A 24,495-nucleotide genomic window follows, 5' to 3' on the forward strand; every position below is an offset into this window, starting at 1 on the left:
ATGGCCACCGGGGAAGGGCAAACAGAGTCTGTTTTCCCTTTCCATGGCGCCATCGGGAACGGACGCGCTGGAAACAGAAGTGTTTCCCCCTCGTTCATTCTCGAAAAAGGAGAAATAAGAAGGTAAGTGGGGTTGCAAGGGCAGGGAGGGGATTCTTTGCACGGGAGAGGGGGGAGAAAAAAAAACGTACCTGTATCCCTGGCAGGGGAGGATGGCAGCCTCCAGCCGTGTGGAGGCTCGGAGTGGGGATGGCCCCATTTCAAGCCTCCTCATTGGCTGAGGGGCTGCCAAACCCCCTCGCCGGAGTTGAGCATTCGAGGGATTCTGTGTGGGGTATGGACCAGGCGAGAACCAATCAGATTGCATCTAACAATCTGATTGTCTCTTGCCGGGTACTAAAAAGCATTAGCTTAAAGATTCGAGTCAGGGTTCGATTATAGCATCTTCAGGCCTGCCATCTGTAGAAGAAACCCAATAACACAAAACCTTTGAATAGATTCTGGAATGTGATATGAATTTGAGTGGAAACCTGAGAGGTCGCTTAGTGCCGGAATCTCTTGTGCATTTTGGTGACTGCTGATATATCCACCCCACAAGTACTTGTGCTAACTTATACTACATATCCCATGACACCGAACCCTCTCACAGGCTTCCCCACTATCTCTTCCCCATCCAGCCATCGACTGCCCTAATCATCCCCCTTTGGGTCAGGATGCCTCGAGTCTTTCATAGGTCTAGAGTCAGGACCTTAATCCCTTAAGTGCCAGGCTATTATGCAAGTCTATGCAAAAAGGACGAGATGGCTGGGAGAATGCATCCCTATGAAGATGACAGGTCCTAACACAGTGGCCAATTAAAACACAGGGAAACTACTACACCCAAAGCAACCATTTAAAGGACTGAAAGACAAGAAATGATTGGACACGAGGATCTCTGAATTTCCTTTAATTCTCCAAGTAATGTAAAACAACACAGTACCCCCACAGCTCTGCCTCCCCGGGCGACGTCGGCATGACTATTTCACAGTTTAATCGCTCTGAAAAAGTGGGCAGGATTTGGCATGCTGTGAGCCACACCACTGGCACCTCCTCCAAACTTTGGCAAGCCTTTCTTAAATATTCCACAACCCCCAACCCATACATACATTCATAGGCATTCATGTACCTTCGATGGACACTGTGCTCCTACTCACAGTGCAGTGTACAGTACCCGTACCCCCAAAGATTGTGCTATACCCGACATGGGATCAGCTCATTTAGCCCCCGTAGGGTGATGACATCATAGCGCCCTGAATGTAGCTGAAGAGATGTGATTGTACAACCACACACGCCGGTGATGTTTATTCTCACCAAAAAAAGTCAATTTGGCTCTTTCGGTCCTGTGTGGAAACAGAAGAAATGTCTGAGGTTAGGGTTCTTCAGCCTTTGAGTCGGCAGATGTTTTGGGCTGCAACTCCCACCAGCCCTAGTCAGTATAGTCAATGGTGAGGTACCATGGGAACTGTAGTTCAAAACCTCTGGAGAGCCACCGGCTGCAGAGTCCTAGTCTAGGGGGAACATATAAAACAGGAAAAAGCGGTACTGCAAATTCCAGACTGCCGAGTTGATGATGTAGGGTGTCTGCACCTGATGAGCAGGCTACAGGTAAGAACAGACATGTATTGAGGCGGCCCTCTGATCAGATATGTTGGAGACTAGTCAGTAAGCCCTGAGTAATTGAATAATGTTATAGTTTGTATTATGTTTCTCCAAAAGAACTTGGAACACAACAGGTCCTTAATACATAATAAAGACCGCCAGGAGTAAATGACCACCTGTGTCAGGTGTTTATTACCAGCTCCCTTGATGGTGTCAGCAGGCAAGGGAGCTGGCAATAAGCAGGCAATAGGCACTGCCTATGAACCACACATAGCACACATTTTATTCATATGGGAGTCATGATTTTGTTCGGTAATGGGGATTGTCATTGGTAATACAGTCACCGCCAACAGTAAAATATTTGCAGCGGAGGGGGACATTTTACCACCAGTGGTTACTCATTGAAGAGGATTTTATTTTTCTCTTCTGCAATGGGTGGGCTTTTCTGCTAGCGCTGGTCACATATTCATATGCATGTATGTGTAGTTTGTATTTAGTATTTGTAAAGCTTTTTGTTCACCCGAAGGTATCTAGGGCTGAAGACATACCAAATACATTCAGTGAAGTAGTTATTTAGTGGATGGAAAAAAAAGACATTCATGGTCTTATTAAATGTTGTGGTTTCTAAGCGTGGGATCGGGATTCGAACCTGTGGGGTGTTGTGTCGTCTTGCTTCCAAGACAAATGCGTCGCCCCTGGGCTATCCTTCCTCACCTTAGACTGGATGGGAGTGCCAGAGATTAATGGCCAGAATTGAGAGGGCCTGGCCACTTTACCTGTTGTGGCAAATTGTGTGTGGAACCAACAAGCCTTTCTATTATAATTTATCATGCATTAAAGGATAGTGCAGAAGGCTTTGGACTTGGCTCTCTGTAGAATGGGGAGCCAAAGGGGAGCAAGCATTACTTGTCCTTCCGCAATGAGGTCCCCAGATCTCCATTTTCTTTCTCGGTTAAAGCACAGGGGTGTTGCTCAATGCAAGCGAGGCCAACATTAGAATGGGAGACTCCGTGCCATTGGAGCACTCATCAGATTTCAACAGATATATAGGGTGATGTATTTTGTGTTACCGAGCCATCAATCAAAAATAGGACAAGGATTGCAAATTCTCCTGGGGTAATGACGTGCTTTAGGCAGCTCAACATGTTAACGGTTGAAGCAACATTGGATGTGTATGGAGCAAAGTTCCAAAATGTAATGGAATGTAGGAGGTCTTGTATAGCCCCCATCTTCCACTATTGGTGGCCTCTCTGTATATAGGGTGTCATTAGTGGCTGAGGCAGATGTAAAACACTTCCTGTGTGCCAATCTGCTTCCTGCGGGTTTGCCAGAGAAACTTGGGAGTTTGTAATCCATATGGAAGAGCCCAAGAGCTGATGGGCAACAGTGCTATCTGTCCAGTGAGCCGCTCATGTGGTGGAGTGTGATAGGGCTAAAGAGGAGAGCTTACTCCTGGTTTGTTAAGTGTTGATGCTCTAATGGCTAGGCCTGATGCTGCCATCTGTATGGGATTTGTGTGTGCTAGGCGAGTTTAGCGTTAAGTTGTGTAGTCAGAGGGTTAGGGAGAGTAAGGCTTCAAGGGCAAAACGACCCGCAATCCTGCACTCCTTCACTTGGCCATTTGCAGAGATGGTCCCATTGCTTTAGGTCAAAATGCACCCTGTCAATCCCCTCTCTCGCCCGCTGTGTCTCTGTCTCACATCGATATATTGTACCCCATGAGGAAGAAGACCAGCCTCTGGGAGTTGGCAGACGAGGGGAAGGAGCAGTTTGGAAACTCCAGACATGACCATGAGCTCCCTGCTTCACACCTGCGGGCCGGAGCCACCCATTTCACCCTCCTTAGTATGTAGGTTGGCAGGCTGAGAGATGCCTCAGGCCTCACTCTCTCATGGGTGATGCTACTGACTGGGAAGTGCCGGGCAACTTTGCGCCATCTTCGCCTCTGTGCTGCAGCAGTGCCCCTTGTAAATCATTGCAACCATGCAGGATGGATTTTGCACACTGGTGCAAAGGTGTAGTGACAAATACATCGATCAACCAATCAGGTCCAGGTGGAAATCAGAGCAATAGCAGTTTGACGGTTATATGTGATTTTACCAAAGGTAGAATCAGAGTGGTAAATTTCACCAAAGCAAAAATACTGAGAAAAAAATACAGAAATGCTCTTTCTTTTTTTTTAGGGGGGTTCCCTTCTATGTCCCCTGTTCTTCTCTCCTTTTAACTCTACCCCAACCCCATCCCCAACCATTTTAACCCCTTACCCGACTGTCCTATAAATATTTAATTTCAATTTTCAGTATTTTTTCAGTATTTTAGGTTTCGGTAAAACTTACCACTCTGTTTTATTTTCAGTAAAATGACTGGGTACCAGTTTAACCCTTCATGGTTATGAGCGATCTACTGTGGAAAAATGGCTAGAAACTCCATCCACATGTTTGCCTTCCTTTCAATCCCACATCCTGTAAACATCTGTTTGAAGAGACGGGATATTGCAAAATGCTTCAGGGCTGTCTTTTGGCATGTGGCAACGAACATCTCTTTGCAACCCGCCCTGTTTTAAAGAGGGCCTTGCAATTTCACTGTTCATGTATTTTCTTAGTTCTGTCACTGACTGTCACAGTGTGTCATGCATAAATATCACCATCGTAAAATATTTCAACGTCTTATACCTTTCTTTGAGCAACGTCAACACACATTTTGTGGCATCCTCCAACACACAGTGGAAGGTCGTAGTGAAAAACCCTGTGTACTCCTGGCATCACATCAAAGGAAAAGCAACACACTCTGTTATTGCCTGCAGTGGAAAGGGGTGAGCATACTTAAATGGGGTACAGCACACAACGGGTATTGCTTTGCACACGCCCCATGGCTAAACTGCCGCGATGTCACCAGATGTGAATGCTGATGCTGTGCTGATTGGTCATGTCGGCAGGAATTTGTGACTCTGCAGCAGTCCACACAAGGGTTTACTTTGTTTACAGCAGATATTAAAATTGTGCTATTATCATGCACTTCCAGGTTGCTAAAGCGGCCTTACTCGCTGTGCCTGCCACTCAGTTCCCTCATGGCAGAGAACAGAGTCAGAACCCTGAACATGGTAGCAGAGTGCTTCTTTCCTATAAGCCACCTCCCTAGGTTCCAGAACCTCCCAATGGGAGCCATGCAGAGTCCAGAGTTCAGCGTAAAAGGGTGGCTGCGGTGACAAAATGGATGCTACATGATCTTCAGTGGGTCGTGTTTCATCTGGCATAGCGTGGACTTACCACTGATCCACTACAACATTGCACGTAGGAGCGGAAACAGCCCACCGGAACAGATCGGCTCCTTCCGTAGGATCAAATCCCCTGTCACCCTACCATGTTAGCCTTAAATAAGATGCATGTTCTTACATGTTCCTGAGTGCTGTGGTGGCTCTTAAATACTTACCCCAAGTAATTGGCCAATGTACAGTACAGGATGTGAATATATATTTAAAGATATATGGGTATATATGTATCTTTGTATAAAATATATAGATATGCATGTACAGGGTGACACAGATATATCTACATTGCACGCGTCCTTTGCATATGTGTCATCCTCCATACAGAGACACAGAGAGTACTGTACGCAAGTCTCTGGAAACGTATCCAATGTCCTAGTTATTTGGAAGATGAATCCAAATTCCAAACAAGCTACATCCTCCATAAAGAGACACAGAGTACCGTACATGTCTACGGAAACCAACCAAGATTCCTTTTTATTTGGAAGATGAATCCATATTCCAAGCAAGTTTCATCATCCTTCATGCAGAGGCATAGAGAGTACAGTAAGAATATCTGCGGAAATGGATCTCGTTTCCTATTCATTGGGAGGATGAATCCAAGTTCCAAACACACTTTCTTGCCTGGCCTTGCTCAGTGAACAAAAGGTTTGGTTTGATTGTGGGCTACACCGAGCTCCTCCGCTTCATGAGTCCCCGGAAGGCGGAGAGGCTGTGCAGGCCTGTCGACACCGAGCTGATGGCTGAGTGCTGCATGTTGCAAATACATCCATTGGAAGGGGTGTCGGGGTAGCGCCCTCCTGGCGAGTGGTGGTTCTGCTCTACGCATGTGTCAGACGTGGAGAGGTCACGGGGGATGATCATTGGGATGGAATACTGCAGCTTTTCCCGGCTCTTGTACCACAAGCAGGAGCACATGGACTGGAAGTGGAGCACCTCGGCGTACACGCTCCGAAAGCCACCCGCGGACGAGGTGGTGTCCGTGGTGTGGATGCTAGACTGTCCGTTGTGATTGAGCAGGGCCCGGTGCTCGGCATCTCGTTTCTCATCCTCAGCGTTCATGGTCATGAAACGCAGCACCACCAGGTTGAGGAACGCCCCAATGACGGTAAGGCCCGTCAAGATGTAGACGAAACTGAAGGCCACATAGTGAGGCTTAGTCTGCAAGGCTTCGTCCTTCTGGAGGGCCACATAGTCCCCAAATCCGATGGTGGTGAGCGTGATAAAGCAGTAGTAATAGGCGTGGAAGAAACTCCAGTGCTCATAGTGAGAAAAAGCTGCCGCCCCAATGCAGAGCGTGCTGATGCAGGAGAAAAATCCGATGATGACCATGTTGGCCATGGAGACTTCCGGCCGCCTCATGCCAAGGCACTTCTTAATTCGGTGGAGGATATACTTGACCAGCGTGTTGATCCTCTCGCCCAGGCTCTGGAACATGACGAGGGTAAGCGGGATGCCCAGCAGAGCATAGAACATGCAGAACACCTTCCCACCATCAGTGCTTGGGGCCGCGTGGCCATACCCTGTAGGGCAAGAACGAGAAAACACAATGAGAAGCCTTGCAACATATTGAGATTTGCCAATGTTACAGGGAAGACAAATAGGTGCACATGTAGTCTAGAGATACACAAAAATATGTTTACATTAAGATTCGCTTTTGATACAGAACTTTTTGAAGTGAATGAGCGCATATCATGGTGGCAAGGGTCGCGGGAAGGATTGGAACGGTGGTTTGCCAGATGATTCCATGTCATGAGGGACACGTATTCCACTCCTGGGCTTTGCTTTAACTGTAGTGTTCCTTTATTCCACAGCCCAACACTGCAGCTCGCACCAGGCAACTGATGGTGAAACACCAGCACTGGGACATGGAGACCCTTCTGACATGGAGTCATTTGACAACTGGAATTCTGTGTATCGGCAACAGGCAATTTTAATACATTCTTACTGGTGGAGCCTAGCCAACCACCTAAGCCCTAAGCCGGTAACAATGCACACAAGCATCTCTTAATTTAAACTCTTAGAAACTCCACCAGACTGACTGTGGTCACCGAGGGCGTTCCAACCACAAAGTGCATTGATGCCATGCAAATGGAGAAAGAGCGCTATATGAGTAACTGAATACAATACAATACAATACATTGATGCCACGGGGCGCAGCGAAGACTGGTTGTGCACTCATTCCACCCCAGTATGATATGAGCGGACAGAATGAGGAAACAATGGCAAGTGTTCTCTGAGCCTTCTGGGCCACCGTCAAGTGCTGCCATTGCTAGTCTTCCATGTGCATGATAGGGAACATTGAAAGACTGGAATGCTCAGGCCTGTGCCTGACAGTCCAAAACTATGGCCTGGGTGCACGGAGAATCACTCCCGACCGCTTCCCAAAAGTCTTTACTAGCACTTGCAATTAAATGGTAATTTAGATTAAATTAAATAAACAGTCCGCTGTACTCCATACCAGTGACAATGTACACCCCACACAACTGTGACACAACCCTCCATCGAGGGATTTCACAACAAATTAAGACACAAGTACACATCAAGAGCACGGGTACTCTCACCTGTGGGACAGCCTACATTATCATCATGGAGGCATTCAACATTGTGTGTGATCTTGGGCCTTTCCTATGGACCATGCACAGTGTTCTGAGATTGGCTGAAGTTGAATCCATGTATTGAGAGCAACAGACAGGCCAGGTTTTTAGGCTATCCGTCATGAATCATTCATGCAGTAAATTTGTAGGCAGTGGATCCGAGTGGCAGATCATAAAGCATTTGCACTGGCAATCCTTGTTTGTGTGCCATTGAGTGCCAGGAAAGGGGTGTACTTGTAGTGTTAAGATAAGTATATGTTAAAGAAGAAACCTACTAGATATTGCTTTTCTGAAATGTATTTGTGTTTTTGGATAACACCTGCACAAGTTGCTTTCTGCCCACTTTGCAGAACTATGTCTGTAAATAGTAAATAGTAAATAGTTTTTTTTTTTTTGGTGTGCGGTATTGACACATGGTCAATGGAATGGATATTGGCCGCAGACCTTTCAGTGGGATGGGTAACCTAACCTAACGATTCAAGCAAGATTTGGAGGATTTATTATTTCTTTAATTGTTTATTTTTTATAACGCACCTAATACGTACCTGAGTTCAATTTCTAAGCCTGGATCTGGGATTCGAACCTTGTGGTCTTGTTTTGATGACCAGCATTGCCCCAGTGCTTTCCTCCTTTCATTTAAGAGCTGTCGGTCTGTTTCTATGCAGTTAAGGGGCCTTTGAAAGTTCTGTGGCCTATGCAACTAAAGGGATGGCCTAGCAGACGCAGACGAGGCTTTCTTCATGGCATGAAAGGGAGTCAAATCTTCTTTAAAAGGGGGAACATCAAGATGGCTCCCTATACATGCGCTAACATCTGACAATATGAAATTCAGGGTTGGCATACAATATCAGATAAGCAAGACGTTTTTAATTATAGTTTGGTTGAGAGACTAGTAGCCCATTTTAATATAACAATAATATCAAAGTAAGTTAATGTAGGTGGGTTCCAGTCCCTCTGGGTATGAAATCTGTGATAATTGTGTATTGATTCATTAAATGAACTCAGTCTAAGGAGAAGTTTTCAATAATAATAATAATCATTTGTATTTATAATATGCCTAATACACAGAGGCTTCTAAGCGCAGACCTGGGGATCGAACCTGTAGCGCTCCGTCTTGCTTCTAAGGTGAGCTCGTTGCCCCTGAGCTATCATCTGAAGTCAATATAATGTGCTGCAAATCTCAATGTACTCTGCATAGTATATTGTCCCTTGAGAGTATTGCCACATTAATCATGTAACTTAATTGCATGAAACTGATCACATTATGCTAAACACTGGTGCTCCTGCATCTACTGGGGAAGAGAAGCATTGCCACCCATCATCTATTCTTCATCTTTTAGCATGGGGAAATCAGACTGAGGCGGTGGGCAAAGTCACAGCTTAAAGGCCATTTTTGGACCCTACAGCGGAAGTGCCCTAACTAGCTCTGGCACACTTCAAGCGATGATGCCGGGGCCTATCAAACGATCTGGGGGATGGTTTCTTGAACAGGGCCTTTGTTCCTAATTCGATGGTTGCCTGTTGCTCTGAAGCTGGGGTCCGGGTGGTTCCATAGGCTGCAGCCTCAAGCCTGGAGCTACTGCTTCCATAGGACGGTATTGAAGGGCCAGGACCACACATGCAAGATGTGACAGCATCCCAAAATGTCTGCTGATCATGAAGGAAGCTCAGTTCCTCCGGAAATTACCATGCAAATGCAGGAAAGAACAGGGGAATCGTCAGTGTGGGCTGTGCCCTGCAGACTTGAATCCCATCCAGCGGCCTGCGGCTCGCGGGCAGCTGTTCTCTACGGCTGCTAATGGCTGGCACTGCATGTTCTGCCATCCCCAGTCGAGGGGCACGCGCGGGGGCTCACTTGTCAGTCTGTTGGCAACATGAAGCCTTGGATGCTCTTAAGATGTCTGACACTGCCTCTCGGTGTCACCATTACGCCGCTCCTCAAGCGACGCTTCGGCGACAGTCCTTGTCTGAGAGAGAAAGGTACTGAGGGCGACCTGTGCTAGACTTACCGATGGGGTGGGCTCCGGTACGTACGTTAAGGGGAGAAGGGGTGCTGACTGCAGCAAGTACGTGACAATTGCGGCGACAAGGCCTACTTCTTCTGGACTACGCTGCTGGGAACTTTCAAAGAAGCGGGAGCCCAGGACTCGCAAACTACTATCGGAAAAGCCAACCAAGACCCAAACGTATTTAGTAGATTGATGTATTGGGTTTGGTGCAATCTTCTGTGTTTTTTCATTGTCTTTTTAGTTATATTCCACGCTTCTTTAATGCAAAACGGGGGAAAAAGCTGTTTTCCCCCATTTTGGCTGGCAAAGAAATGGAGGGGGGCTACATGGATAGCAGGCCTAGGGACTTAAACACTAGTGAAATGACAGAGCGGGATAAGTGACATGTTTCAGGTTTTCATGGGTTAAACTTGTGTTAAAGACCCATCACCAGGAGCCAAATCATAGAATCCCGAGACTGTTCGTGTGTATTTGATTTCTCATGTGTAAATCTGGGCCCCTCTCTTTATAGGATATGTGTTTCAACCATGTGCTGTTTGCTAAAGTAATCTCGGAATATGTTATTTATTTATTTATTTGAATTCTTAATAACACCAACTTGCCCGAAGGCCTCGGGGCGCAGATGGGGATCATCAGTGAGGTGAAGCTGATGCCTCTCTAAGCACAGTGAGAGGGAGACCACGTCTGGTTGCCCACAGGAGACCTAGGGTTACCAATCCCAGGTTCCTTGAAATTTGGTTTGCAAAGGTAGCGGGCGCCCCTCTCTCGATAGAACAAGGCTTGATAACCTGTTCAGTGGTTATTAACCACTTGAGAGTTCGCAGCCACTGCTTTTTCTCACTGTGCCTTTCACAGATGGGAAATATCCATTTGCATATCAGCTTCACCTCACTGATGATCCCCAACAAGGGTGAAACACGTGTATGGGGTTGCTGGTGGTACTCTCGTTCAGGTTGGAATTGCCATTGCATTTCGGTGCTGGACTGCACCTGGGCAGGACAAAGGCTGATATGCAAATGGATATTTCCCTTCTGTGAAAGCACAGTGAGAAAAAGCAGTGGCTGCGAACTCTCAAGTGGTTAATAACCACTGAACAGGTTATCAAGCCTTGTTCTATCGAGAGAGGGGCGCCCGCTACCTTTGCAAACCTAATAACATAAGCAGCCTTCTGCAATGTTTTGACCTTCCAGGCACACGCTGATGCATTGGATTTCTGTGACGTCATGTTTTTAAAAAAAGATTCTTTTATTGTTTTATTACACACCGAAAACCAGACAGGCATCGGGGCGGGGCGTGAAACACCAAAACGTACAACAGACTGCAAGATACGCATTATACTAATTAATTTACTTGTAACAGTTTAACGTACCACATGTAATGTTCCACTCGCTAACAAGAACCTGTATGTATGTAATTTTTACAATGTTTGCCACATGTTACACCTTTATGTACGCTCCATGTAACTAAGTCGTCTTCTTGCAACAGCGCCTCAATGCCCCTGGGCTGTTTGTGCACTTTATACATTTAAAAAATAAAATAAATAAGTAAATTATACACAGAATCGAAGTCCATTCGACAGTGGGGTAGCAAAAATAAGCTTCTATTCAAAAAGGTGTGTTTTAAGGCCCCTTGGAAATAGGAATACGTTGCTTTCCAAGCAGAGATTGACTGAAAGGGCGTTCCAGGCAGAGGATGCTTTATAACAAAGAGATTTTCCATTTGTCTTCTGCCGTTTAGGACGCAGACAATTTAGTAACATAGTATTACTTGAGCGTAATGTTTTAACAGGTTGGTAGATGGTTATTCTTTTCTTTAAGTATTGTGGGGCTGCCCCCCAGATGGCTTTATGAATAATGACCACCATTTTAAATTGGATTCTGGAATTTACAGGGAGCCAGTGAAGGTGCTTTTGATGTGAAGTGATGTGTTCACCTCGAGGCACTTGTTTTATAATGCGCACAGCATTGTTTTGTACCACTTGAAGGGCGTGCAGATTCTTTTTTGATGCACCACCCAGCAGAGCATTGCAATAGTCCATTCATGACAGGATGGTGGCCCTCGCCAGTGCTTATGATATGGTATGATGTGGCATTTATAACGTACTTGTACACAAGTGTTTCTAGGCACGACAAGACGAGGAGGGGGAAACAAAGAAAGGGAGGACAAAATAATGATTTAACTAGGCCTTGTGTCATTCAGATTGCGCAAGTGCAGGGAAGAGGGAAGAGGAGATATGTCAGGGGGGAGGGGAAGGGGGAAGTGCAGTTAACTCACAGGTTCAGCCAGTGGGTGGCTCATAAGTGCATAGAGAAGGGACTGTAGCGTTGCATATACACACCCTTACGTGTTAGTGAGCCCAGAGGCATTGCAAGAGCAACTGGACATGCAGGAGCCTGGGCCCGAGCTCAGAGGGTGACCAGGTGACCAGTGCGAGGAGCAGTCGGGTGCATCAGCAGGAGAGAGGAAGAGAGAAAGCGGAAGCAAAAAGGAAGGTTTTGAGTTACTTCCGGAATCGCAGGTGGTTCTGCTCAAGTTTGACAGAGGCAGGGAGGCTGTTCCAGAGGGAGGCCCCAGCCGAGGAGAAAGATCTGCCCCAACTCTCTGCTTGGAGAAGCGTCTGACCCTTAGAGAGTTGGAGGTGTATGAAGAAGGAAGATGTTTTGTAAGAGAACGTTGGAGGTGGAGCAGTCCCAGGCCCCAGAAAGCCTTGTGGATTATGCAGAGGGTCTTGAAGTTGGAGCCAGTGAAGAGATTTCAGAGCTGGAGAGATACGATCCCTGGGATTGAGGCCACATACAAGTCTCAGAGTCCTGTCTGGATAAGTTGTAAAGGTGAAAGTGTAGAGGAAGGAAGATTTAGAAAGAGCCTGTTGTAATAGTCCAGCCTAGAGAGGACCAGAGCTCTGGAGACAGTGAGCCTCTGGGGGAAAGTGAGAAAAGGAAGAATACCTCTGAGGAGTTGCAGCTGGTAGTGTGACTTCTTAGAGACATCAGAGATGTGAGGAGAAAATGAGAGGGTGGAGTTGAAGATAACACCACGGTTCTTAGCCTCACAGGAAGGAGCAGGAAGAGGGCCCAGAGTGGGCGGACCAGAGAGAGGGCAGGAATAGGAGCGGGTGTCCCAATGAGGGGGATCTCTGTCTTACTGGCACTAAGTCAGAGATCATTGGTGGAAGACCATTCCTGAATTGCGACCAGATAGTTTGGTATGAGAGAAGGGGCAGCGGTGGCTGAGGGGAGCCTGAAAGAGAGCTGTAGGTCATCAGCATAACATTGAAAATTGGAGCAGAAGGTAGCGATTCAGTGGGCAAGAGGTGCCAGGTAGTGGATGAAGAGCCAGGGAGAGAGGTTAGACCACTGGGGAACACCACAAGTAGATAGAAAGATAGAAGAGAGCAAAGACCCCAGTTGGACCTGAGAGGGTCGGTTGGTGAGAAAGGAGGTCAAGCAGGCCAGGGCCTGATCAGTAATACTAAGGTTGTTGCAGAGACGATTCAGCAGGATGGCATGGTTGACCGTGTCAAAAGCAGAGGATTGATTAGGGAGAATGAGGACAGAAGGGAGATTAGAGTCAAGATTGGAGAGCAAGTCTTCTCGGGTGTTCGGGAGAGCAGTTAACATGCTTCGGGCAGCTCTGAAGCCAGACTGGTGGTCATGGAGGCAACCAACAGATTCAGTATGTAGATAAAGCTGGGAGATGGCCAGCATTTCCAAGAGTTTGCCCAGGAAAGGAGTGATGGAGATTGGGCGATAGTTAGCCAGAGAGGAAGGATCGGCAAAGGGCTTCTTTATGATATGATATCTTTAGAAGGCTGTGCACAAGAGAGTGCTTAATGAGGGATGGGAAAGGTCCAGTAGTAAAGGAGTGATTGCAGAAATCGGCCAAGTATGGAGCAAGGGTGTGGATGTAGTCCTTGATTGTTCCGGATGAGAAGGGAGAACCTGCTTTGACAAGACTTTCATAGGTCTGACTTGTCTAGAAACATTGTCAGGGGTGAACAGGGGAAAGGAAGAGAAAGTAGGAGGTGAGACGGCCTCATATGGGCCAGGAGTGGTAGAGGAGGAGACAGAGGAAGAGAGAGTGGACAGGGTATCCCGAGTTTCAGTAGTGAAATGAGAGGCCAAGGCCGTGCAGAGGGTCTGGGAGGGAACAGGAGAGGTAGAGACTGCAAAAGGATTGGCCTGCTCGTTGCAGATTTTGAAAAGTTCGGCCGAGTGGTTAGAGTCCTCAGAGATGCGGGCTTGGATGTAGGCTCTCTTTTTAGAGAGGACAGAGAGTCTCTACTGCCTTTGGTGTAGGCGGCAGGCCAGTTTGCCCTCCACTTCCTCTCTGCCACCCTACACTTGTGTTTAAGGGCAGTAATGTCAGAATCGTACCAAGAGTTGCACTTGGATTTGGGCTCAAGCGGATCCTTATGACAGGGGCAAGGGCATCCAGAGTGTTAGAGATAGAGAGATGAAGATTAGAGAGGGCTGTGTTAGGGTGTGAGTCAGCCAAAAGTGCAGGAGGAGGAGAGAAAGTAGCGGGGAAAGTCTCAACTGACACACACTTCATGGGTCGGTTGACCGAGCAGAACATCCAGGGTGTTCCCTACAGAGTGAGTCCGGCCAGATGGAAGAATATATAGAGAGCGAGAATCACAGAGGTTGCAAAAGAGTTCTGAAGCAGAGCTGGTAGCATCCAGGTGGTTTTTCAAGTCTCTGAGGAGGAGGAGATGAGAGGTAGAAGCAAGGAGTGAGGAGGAGAGCTCAGCCCACTAAGAGAGGAAGAGGGCCACCTGGGCAGGTGGCCTATATATAGTGGCCACAGTGAGAGAGAGGTCAGGAGAGATAGCGGGCCTGCAGACCAGGCCTTCAAAGGAGGAATTCTACACTGGGATGATAGAAGTAGGGATCCACTCTGGGAGGATCAAGGCTACACCCCCACCTGGACGGTTGGTTCTGGGTTCAGAGAGGATCTTGTAGCCATCTGGAAGGAGAGTGTTGAAACTTGTGACAGAGCTGGCCGTGAACCAAGTCTCGGTGAGACCGAGTATATCCAAATCAAGCTCTTCCAGGAGACGGCAGATGTCTGAGGAGTTTTTGACAGCTGAACAAGAGTATCGATGTGGAGCAGGTTGCCACATTTAAAGGATTTCTAGGGAGGGGTACAGGCCAGAGGTGCACCATGCAGGGGTGTTGGAGGTGCCTGAGGATGGGCAGAGGAAGAAGGAAGAGAAGGCAGGGTAGTCATAGAGGGAGAAGAGAGTGCCAGAGGAGTGGCAGATGAGGGAGGCATCAGGGTGGCCAGATGAAGCAGCAGGGGGTGCTGAGGAGGTGGCAGAGGAAGTAGGCGGCAGAGGAGCCAGAGAGGGGTAGGAAGGGATAGCAGGAGAGGAAAGGAAGTTGATAAGGCGCGGGAAGCGTCTATCAAAGAGGAGGAGATTGGCCTGAAGGCCCCGGACCAAGACGGTGCCATTTAAGTAGACATTAATGATGGTCTTAGAGGAGTGGAAGGGGCCCAGGAAGGCCTCCCACCGGGTGGCACCATTAATGGGAGAAGAGGAAAAAGGAGAGAGCACAGAGATCATATGTGGGTCCATAGACCAGGAGAGGGAACGACAAAGAGGATGTCGGTAGAGGTCTGTCTGGAGGAGGCACTGGTGTAGGTGTCAGCGATAGGGAGGTCTGGGCTGGAGTCCAGGATGTCCCTTTTGAGCTTCTTCCTGCCAGACTTAGTGAGAGGGATAGGATAGTCAATAGAAAAGCATTTAGAAAAGATAGGTGAGACATTGAGCACCATAGCGGGCTTGCGGAGGAAAGAGGGGGCTAGGGGGAGTGGAGCTCAGGCCGGGGAGGTGGGAGAGGAGGTCACACAAGGGGGAGGGGAGATCGCACAAGGGGGGCAGACAGGAGGGAGGCACAGGCGACACACGAAGGGAAGGAGGCACAACAAAGATCAAGAACACCGGACCTATAAATTAGATGCAGTACAGAACCATCAGAAAGATAAGAGCACAGCAGGGAACCTAGACATAGAGAATGCAGATGTAGTACAGAACCAAGACAAAGCACAAATCACAACAGGGAACCTGGAAGTAAAGAAAGCAGATGCAATACAGGAAAAAAAGCAAAACACAGAGGTCAGCAGGGAATCTTGAAGTGAAGAATGCAGGTAATTGCAATGTGATGCCACAAACTCTGGATAGCAACACAATATCAAGAACCGTAGAGAGCACACACAAAGTCAATACAGTCAACAAGGCACAGAACACAACAGGAACCGAGAAGAAGAATGCATGCAATGCAAACTAATAACAAAAAAACTGCAGAGCAAGAGACAGTGTCCAAATAGTACATAATAGATTGAAGAGGGAAGGGCTGAGATGCGAGAGGAAGGAAGGGAAGTGCAGGAGGGGGGGACCGAACACGATGCAGGGACCTACAATGTGAGGGAGCGCACGTGGCTGGAGAAGCAAGGGAGCGCACGCGGCCAAGTTGTGCCCGGCAAGTTGTGAACTATGTATTTGAGAATCACAGTTCTTGTCTGTAATCAATGGTCTGATTGTTCTCAGAAGTTTATGTATGATGCTATTCACTTGGGCTTCAGGCCTGACATTAAAATCCAGGACTGTGAACAGGGTTTTGATTTCTGTTTCCATTTTAATCACGCATCCATCTAGCATGAAGTTTATATACCTATGATGTAGTTTAGATCTCTGCAAGGGGTGGCCAAAGAGCAGCAACTCTGATTTGGCACATCATTTAGACACATCCAATGATCAACCATCCAATGTTTTACTAAACATACTTTTCATTTAGCTGTGTCCTGTTCATAGTTGCCATCCAGTCTCAGCAGGAGCTGAGTGTCATCGGCATAGTTGGGAAAGTGGATAGTCATATCCTCCAGTAGATCACTGTGGGATGTTTTTACCCATGCATCCGAGCCCTATCTCAAAAACTGGGCAGTACTGGCGTTGAAAACATCATGGTGGCCAGAAATTCCCAGAAGATGCCCAGGGAAGTGCATGAAGAATAGGCTGCCACCCATTTTGCCGATGTTATGGGCACAGAAGGGCACTGCCTAAAACCACCATTGGACTACCCGCACAGTAGTCTGAAACCATTGGGCATGGCAATGCTGATTGCCAAAAGCCACCTAGAATTGTGGGGAATTCATTTTTCTTGAATGTCAAATATGGCAAAATCATGGGCACAGAATTACTTTACTTCAGAAACACACCAATGCCATGTCCTGAACATGGACAATATACTCCATGTAATATCACTTGCTGAAATGAATCAATCTAAAAAAAATCCCAAGGAGGGATGCAGTAACCGCAAAATCCTGAGGGTGGCGCTGGCGGTCTAAACTCTGACAGGAGAGCTGTCTTGCAAAACTGTCTAGTGCAAAGAAAGGGGTCTCATTTCATCAAAAGTTCAAAGGGGTTGCCTGTCCTGAGAACTCTTGACACTTCAGAACTCAACACAAGAAGCCAGGAAATCACAGGGTTCTGTTAATTAAATGCAAAGTGGCTCCCTGGCCTCCTGATGTCAGCTTCCCAGAGACCACACAATGGCCCCTCTCCTCTGAAAGGAATATGTTGATTTTTACTATTTTACTGTCAACAAAGGCCTGCCTGCCAGAAGACATGTGACTGACCCACCCAAGTCTTGGAGGCGGACTCCAACACTCTGAGGACTGAATTGAAAGTAAAATATATATTTTACAAAAACACTGATAACTCTTTGTAATCAAATGACAGAAATGTATAACTTTGAGAGACTTAATTTAAAAAATGTACCTTTAATTCAAGCCCAAACTCCAAATTGTGGAATATTCTGGGACAAAACCCTGCTGTTTATTAATATTACAGACTCCCTGTTTCAGCTAGACAAACGAAAATGCATTGGTATGTGGGTAGATATGTGAGGAACAGTTGTATAAAATTTAATGAAGATCCAATGTTGTTTAGCACATTAAAAAGTGCTAAAAGTTGCCATTTTTGAATGCAAGCTCTTAGAAACAGCAGATTTGGGACAGAGTATACCTCATGTGATATGTGACATGGGTATGTAATTTCAAACAACTGTGTAACTGTGAAATATGTATTTTGATCATATATAGATTTGGGTGCACAGATGACAGGGGAGTTTTTTTTCAAGAGATCATAAATGGCTGACATCACTCTGACACAACTTAGCTCCCCCAATCAGGGGAGAAATGAAAGCTTGGCCAATGATAAGTGGAGAGGGGCTGGCTAGTGATGCTGCTCACACACACCCATTTTAAAAACACATAAAAGCAGAGAGACAGGACAGATAGGGACCTTCAAATCCATTTGCAGCTGGAAGCTCTGCCGGGAAAATCCATACTTTACCTCCATCAACCTTCAGAGAGCAGACATAGAGACTTCAAATCTATCAAATTTCCAGAACCAGAGAGAGAGCAGAGCTGACCCAGATCACTGTTAGCAGAACCAGAGAGAGCTGACCCAGATCACTGTGAAGTGCAGAGTCCAGTCTAAAACCTGACCAGATCCGTGGCGAGGCCCATTTCACTCAAGAATATAGTGTGAGTACCTAGAAAACTGTGCAGAACCAATCTCTTAGTTAAAATAATATAATTCAATCCTATTTTAATCTAAGTAGAACTGTCTCCTAACTGTAACCTGTCATTTGTAAAGCTGTCACCTGTCATTTTCTAGTTGCAAGCTGCACTTGTCTTTGTGAACTTTAAAATTTAAATCTGAAAAACGACCTTTATTCAATCGCTCATATCTCCGCGACCGTTTGTGCTAGAGACTTGCAGTAACTTTCATCTGGAAGCTGAGATCCTAGGCTTTCATAGGACCCCAAAACAATATTGATAGCCCTTGTAGTTCTTCTGTAATAGCGCCCGGCGCATTCGCGAATTTTGCCGCGATTTGAAAATTTCTCCACTTGCAAAAAGATAGCTGCTTTTGCTTTCCTCTGAAAAAAATCGTTTGCCTCATAAAAACTATCCCTGCATCACTGCTAGAGTGAGCCTGAGCTAATATTAACTAGATACCACTCACCCTGAACCTCTAGAGGGAATTAAAAGCATTTTAACATATTTTCACTCCATTGCCAGCACATATCAAAGCATTTTGCCTGTGTTTTCAACTTCTGTAGTCTAAGTTGCTGGGTGAACTGAATTACATTTGAATTGCATTTCTGAGAATTGTGTGCCTTCCTTCCCTTTCCTTGCATTGCATAAAAGGGGGGGTGAATTGTACAAGAAAGTGATTACATTGTCTTTGCTGAAATCCTATCAAGTTATTTTCTGTACTGCATTTCATTCCACATTGCATCCATTGGAAACCATAAAAGTATTGTTGCTATCTTATCCATTTCATGTCAACTCCTTAGTGATTATCAAGAAGTGTGCTAGTGCCAGATTCTCTGTTGTTAATCTTTATCATATCAGATTAAGTGTGCTATTCAATTATTAATTTATTCTAAAGTGTGATATATATACCTATTGTTTAAACTATCAATTAAACCTTTTAACTTGCAAAACAGAACTACTTCTTGGCTCAGGGGGGTCAGGAGGATTCCAAGAGAGGGGTGTTATATAGGGGTAGTCATCCAGAACGCATGAACTGGACATAAAGATATATCAATAAGGGTTTTCATTCAGTATTATAGACTAGGCGTTGACTTAGCTGTAGTGTTGAATTGAATCCTCTTACAAATTGGGGGCTCGTGCCGGACGTTTGGGTTAGATCTACCATTTGTGCAGATTAATACAGCATGCCAGCTGACCAGATACACATATCCGGTCGGATCACCACGCTGTGTTACGCTGTAAAGCACTCCTCATAGGAACGCTCTAAGAAAAAGGTCATTTTTTCCAAAAATAAAATACAAATTTCTGTAAGTCAGGACAGAGACCAATCTCTAGAATGACGACCTTAGTAGACATGAAAATAGCCAGAGAGCACCTCTTACATAAACTATTTGTGAGAGGTGAATGGACTGAACAGGGCCAGGATGCCTGGTTGCAGGCCATCACGCGACAGGTCACTGAAACAGGGTCAGACCTATGGAGAGATCAGGGTCCATTACATGTGGCCCTGAGTGAACTATATATGGCTCCTAAAGCCAAAGATGAACACAATAAGATTGCCAGGATAGCAGCATACCTGTACCTATATATGGGAGACATGCAGGATAAATGCACTGAAAGCCAAGATCTGGCAAATAGGCAACAGATAGCAGTAGAGAAGGCCCGATCTGATCTGGCCTCTTCTGAGCAGAGGCTGCAGAGGAGCCAGGAGTCAGAAAATGATAGTAGGCAATATGTCATTAAAATAAAAGAGGATATGGGCATCCTACAACAGGAAAAGACAGACCAGGATACCAGATTTCTGGCCCTGCAGAAGGAGCACCAAGACAGTTTGGATTCCTTACTGCAGAGCCAGAAAAAGCTGGAGCAACAGATCAATTTCAACAGGGCATGCACAGAGCAGGTAGCCACCCTGCAAATCCAACTAGACAGAGAGAAAGAGGAGAGCAATAAACTGATCCTGAAAGACCTGGATACCCAGGCAGAGTTTGATCAGGAGCGCCAGAAAGCCGGTGCCTTCCAAAGGCAAAGGGACGACCTGGCGGCACAGATGCAGGCTCTTAGTCAGGAAAGAGACACTTTAGGCCAGGAAGTCTGCCACTTAAAAAAGGAAATGGAAGAAAATCACCTGGCCCTCCAGGGGCTGGGTGACCTCCAAAAAGAAAACCAGAACTTGGTAGAGCACACCAGAAGGGTGGAAGATGCTCTGGCAAGAAAGGAGCAGGCCAGTAGGGATGGGACTCAGGAGGTAAACCTCCTGCAGCAAAGACTGGCCCAGTTCTCCAGGACCAACCATGAAGCACAGAGGGAAAATGAGGCCCTCTGTCAACACAATGATAGGCTCCAACAACAGGTAGCGATGCAGGAGAGACTGATAGAGTCTAGTCAGGCCTTGACTGAAGAACTGAAAGCACAAATGCAGGCTCTTGCATTGCAACAGGGAGCAGGGGCGGATAGAGATGAGGTCCGCTGGGAAAGAGAGACTCCTGACCATAACCTCAGGAGCCCTAACACCAGGGGCCTTCATCTCTCCCAGTCCCTGGACTCTACCACCCCCATGTCCCCTGGCGCACATGAGCACAGGGCCACAGGGATGGCAGATTACTATCCAGCTAAAAGTATGGGGCTCATAGGCCAGTACCACTCAGGAATGGAGGGGTGGGCATCCGGGTATGGGCACCCAAGTACAGTACAGTTCAGTGGGGAACCCTAGGAGAGTAGGCCCATTAAGGGCATCCTGAAAACCTCTGCCCAGTTAGGTCAGTGGAGGGGGTACCCATCAAATCCTGGCAGCAAGGAGGAATCTGAAGACTCCTCTGAACTGCGCAGGACACAGGAGACCAGGTCCCCACATTCTGCCAGCCATTCCCAGGCTCGCAGAATCCGGGAAAACCTGGAAGAGCAGACAGGAACCTCTGGGAGCAGTGCCTCTGAGTCAGAGGATGAATGGACAAGGGTTACCCAAACCAAAAAGGCCAATAAGGCAAAAAGGGCCTTGCTTAAGGACCCCTTAAAGCAGATTAAGGCGATCAGGAGCGTCATCACGCCTTACCATAAGAACGCTAAGTATTCTGTTTGGGAGCACTTAGAGTTGTTTGAGCAAATGATGGAGACTTTCCATTTGAAGGACAGCCAAAGCTGTATTCAATATGTAAAGTGGACCTTCTCCCCGGAATACTCCAGTTTCTTTGCGGGGCTGGAGGACCAAAATCATTTAAGATGGTCCACCTATAAGGCGGCCATCTTGAAACATTTTTCCATTCATAGAAATCATCAAGAGGCTCGCAAGGCAGCCTACAATTTGCAATGTGGGGAGGATCAGGCCCCACAAGAATTTGTGCAAGAACTGAAACGTGCTTTTGCGCAGACCACCAGAAGGGTGCGCACAGACAGTAGAGAATTCATAAATACATTTTTTCATGCCTTGCTCAAATACATAATGACCCAGCTCGTGAGGGATTTTCACGAGAAAAGATCTTTAGACTGGGTCCTTGAACAGGCTACCCGGATCTATGAGGTGCAGAAACCGGTAGATAGCAAAAATAATGCTCAGAAAAACCCCAAAGCCAACAGCACCCCTGCTGCTGCCAAGGTGGCAGAGGTAAAGGTCACCCCCGTTTTAGAGTTGGAGATGGGGGGGCCTAAAAACCTACCTGCACCTAATAATGCTAGGCCCAGAAGGTCCTCGGGCCAGTCACAGACAGGGAGCCAGGGAGGCAGCCCCACAAATGGGGTCCCTCGCTCTCCTGATTATGTAAGTCCCCGTTACAAGGTAAATCGACCCATCCTGGGTTATGTGTGGACTCCTCCAGCCCAAGGGGGGGGATCCAGCCAAGCACCTAACCCAGGGAACTTCCCTCCCAACTTCCCACAGGAGGGCAGAAATTCTCCAAATCCTGGGCAGAACTTTTTCCCCAGGTATCCACCCAATTTCCAACCCCAAAATCATCCATCCTTCTTTCCCCAATTCCCTGAGCCCAGACAACCTAATCCGGGAGAGGGGAGGCCAAGGGTGGAGGGGTACCCAAATCTTCCCAACCCGGGGTATTACCAGAGGAGGGACAGCTACCCTTCCCGGGATCAGCCCAGGGGAGAAAACAGGGCCCCGTATCAGCCTGAGCGGGTTTCCCAGTTAGAGCGCCAGGTTCAAAACATGGCACGGGATCTGGGTCACATACTGAGGGCTCAGCAGAACCCTCAGATCGGCATGCCAGCGCAGAACGCACCCAACTCTGGACCTGGTGCCCCAGAACAATGACGGGGGCAGCACCCCGATAACTCACCGGTTCCCAGGGAGGAGGCACAAGGGGAAGGGGGGTGTAAAGCCTTGGAGCAAGCTTCCTTCCTCACTTGTAAACAGCCCCTGGAAACCCAGGAACCGGAAACAAAATCTCTTGCCCCTGAAAGTCTGCCTCCTAAGGAGCAGAGGGGTGGTAGGAGAAACAAAAGACCCAAACAGACACAGTTTGAGGAGGAGGTACAGATCTTCCAATTTGAGGGAGAGGGATCCTCAGAGGATCCTGGGAAAAGGATCTTCTCCTTCAGAGAGGGGGGAACTCCTCCCAAAGAAAAATGGGTCCCTAGGGATGCAAATCCAGACTGGGGAGATGTGGAGACTGAGCTACCGCCGCCCACCATCTCATCCCAGAACCAACAGCAAGAAAATCCCCTGGTTCAAACACATCCTGGTGACTGCCTCCAAAAAGGGGGGGGGGCGGCCCAGAACCGGAGCCAGGGGAACCCACAATGGCTCTGATCTCCAGTTGCCAACTTTTTCTTTCAGATTCCCAAGGCTCTCCGCAGAATTCCGCCCAAATCTCTTCGCTAGCGATGTCTGAAACCAGAAAATTAGCCCACCAGTTGTCCAAAAATGTACATTATCTGTGCCACCTTGAGGAGAAGGAGGGAAGATATTATGCCCCGGTACAAGTACAGGGGCAGGGTACAATCTCAGCGCTGGTGGACACTGGATCTCAAGCTACCCTTCTGTCCAGAAGGGCCTTTGACGAACTGAATGCAGGAAGGGGAGAGAATTACCAAATTCCTCTCACCTCACTTCCTGGACAACTCCAGAACTTTGACGGGAAGGAAATTCCCGTTGAGGGGACTGCAGATTTGGACATTAAAATTGGGCGACACAAGTTGAAACACCCGGTCATAGTTGTGACCCCAGAGGGCACCCCTTGTTTACTAGGGAATGACCTCCTGAGAAGGTTGTCACCCCTAATAGATTGTGTAAACAAGGTCCTCTGGACCCAGACTAGCCGACCAATAAAATTAAAACAGAGTGTCAACCATGTTAGTTTAAACGGCACCTGCCACATGGTTGAACAAAAATCTGACCAAGTAGAATTTCACTTCCAGAATAGCCAAATTCCAGACGTGACAGTAATAGCAGTAGGACAACAGACTGGTGATGGAGGGTCCTCTCTATTTCTGAAAATCAACCTTCCTTCCAGTCTAAAGTGGTACTCCACGCTGGAGGGAAACACTCTGAAATTCTTTACTAATCCACAATCAGAAACTCCCACTCCTATAGTCCAGAAAGATGTGAAATCAGCTCAGAGCCTGGCTGAGATTCAGCAAATTGGAGAGCAGTTGTTCATCCCTGTCCAGTTAAATGATGGGAAGGACTCTGTTCTCGCTCGAGTGTGTGTGAACAACGGTAAGAGCTTCATCAGCGAAGCCATGTTCCGCCAACTCCCAAAAGATCCAGCCATTCCCACATTCAAACTGATAGACAAATGGGAAATGGACCTGGAAGCACCCAATTCCAAACATCTCAGGTGTATGCTCAAAATCTCCATTGGCAACAAGAGCATCGTCCATAATTGTTGGGTCGTGCGAGACGTCACTGCCGCCTTTTACTTAGGCAGTGACATTCTCAATCGCTTTGCGATTAGTTTGGACCTAATAAACTTCAAAGCTTGGTCCCGATTAGCGGATAATCCCATGGGCTTTGATGATCCAGAAAAAGCATTTAGGTCAGCTCAATTGCTACCTTATGCAGTTGAAATTCAGATTAAAGAGGAAGTCACCATCCCAGAAAGGACCCGACAACTCTCCCTGGAAGTGAAAGTTAAAAGAGGACAATATTTGCAAAACCCTGATGCTTACATACATCTAAATGCTTCTCTCCAACAGCAAGGGTTGGGGGTAAACCCAACTCCATTAGTCAACATAGAACATGACACCATTCCAATAGAGGTGGATAACAGCGACTTAAAGAGTATTACTCTAGCCGCAGGCACCATTATTGGAATGGCGGTTGATGACCGACATTTTTCCATAGACTTAGGTAATGAACTGTTAGGGCCAATCCCCAAGGACTGCTTTGACAGTGACAGTGATGACAATACAACAGCAGGCAGGATTTTTACCCGGCATGGGGGGAACTTCCTGGTGTACACTTCCTG

The 24,495-nt window shown here is 47.1% G+C and overlaps 1 protein-coding gene across 1 annotated transcript in view; it reads right to left on the minus strand.

Annotated features, from left to right (window-relative positions):
* Positions 1-938: 938 nt before the first annotated feature.
* KCNK3 (potassium two pore domain channel subfamily K member 3) overlaps positions 939-24,495 on the minus strand; it is a 355,048-nt gene continuing 331,491 nt past the window's right edge. The window contains exon 2 of the mRNA XM_069605614.1: positions 939-6,425. Coding sequence (XP_069461715.1) covers positions 5,569-6,425 — 857 coding nt within the window. The 3' untranslated portion in view covers positions 939-5,568. The remainder of the gene's footprint in view (positions 6,426-24,495) is intronic.

This window comes from Ambystoma mexicanum, chromosome 4p, assembly GCF_040938575.1.
Source record: "Ambystoma mexicanum isolate Mex_15411 chromosome 4p, UKY_AmexF1_1, whole genome shotgun sequence".
Classification (NCBI taxonomy): Eukaryota; Metazoa; Chordata; class Amphibia; order Caudata; family Ambystomatidae; genus Ambystoma; species Ambystoma mexicanum.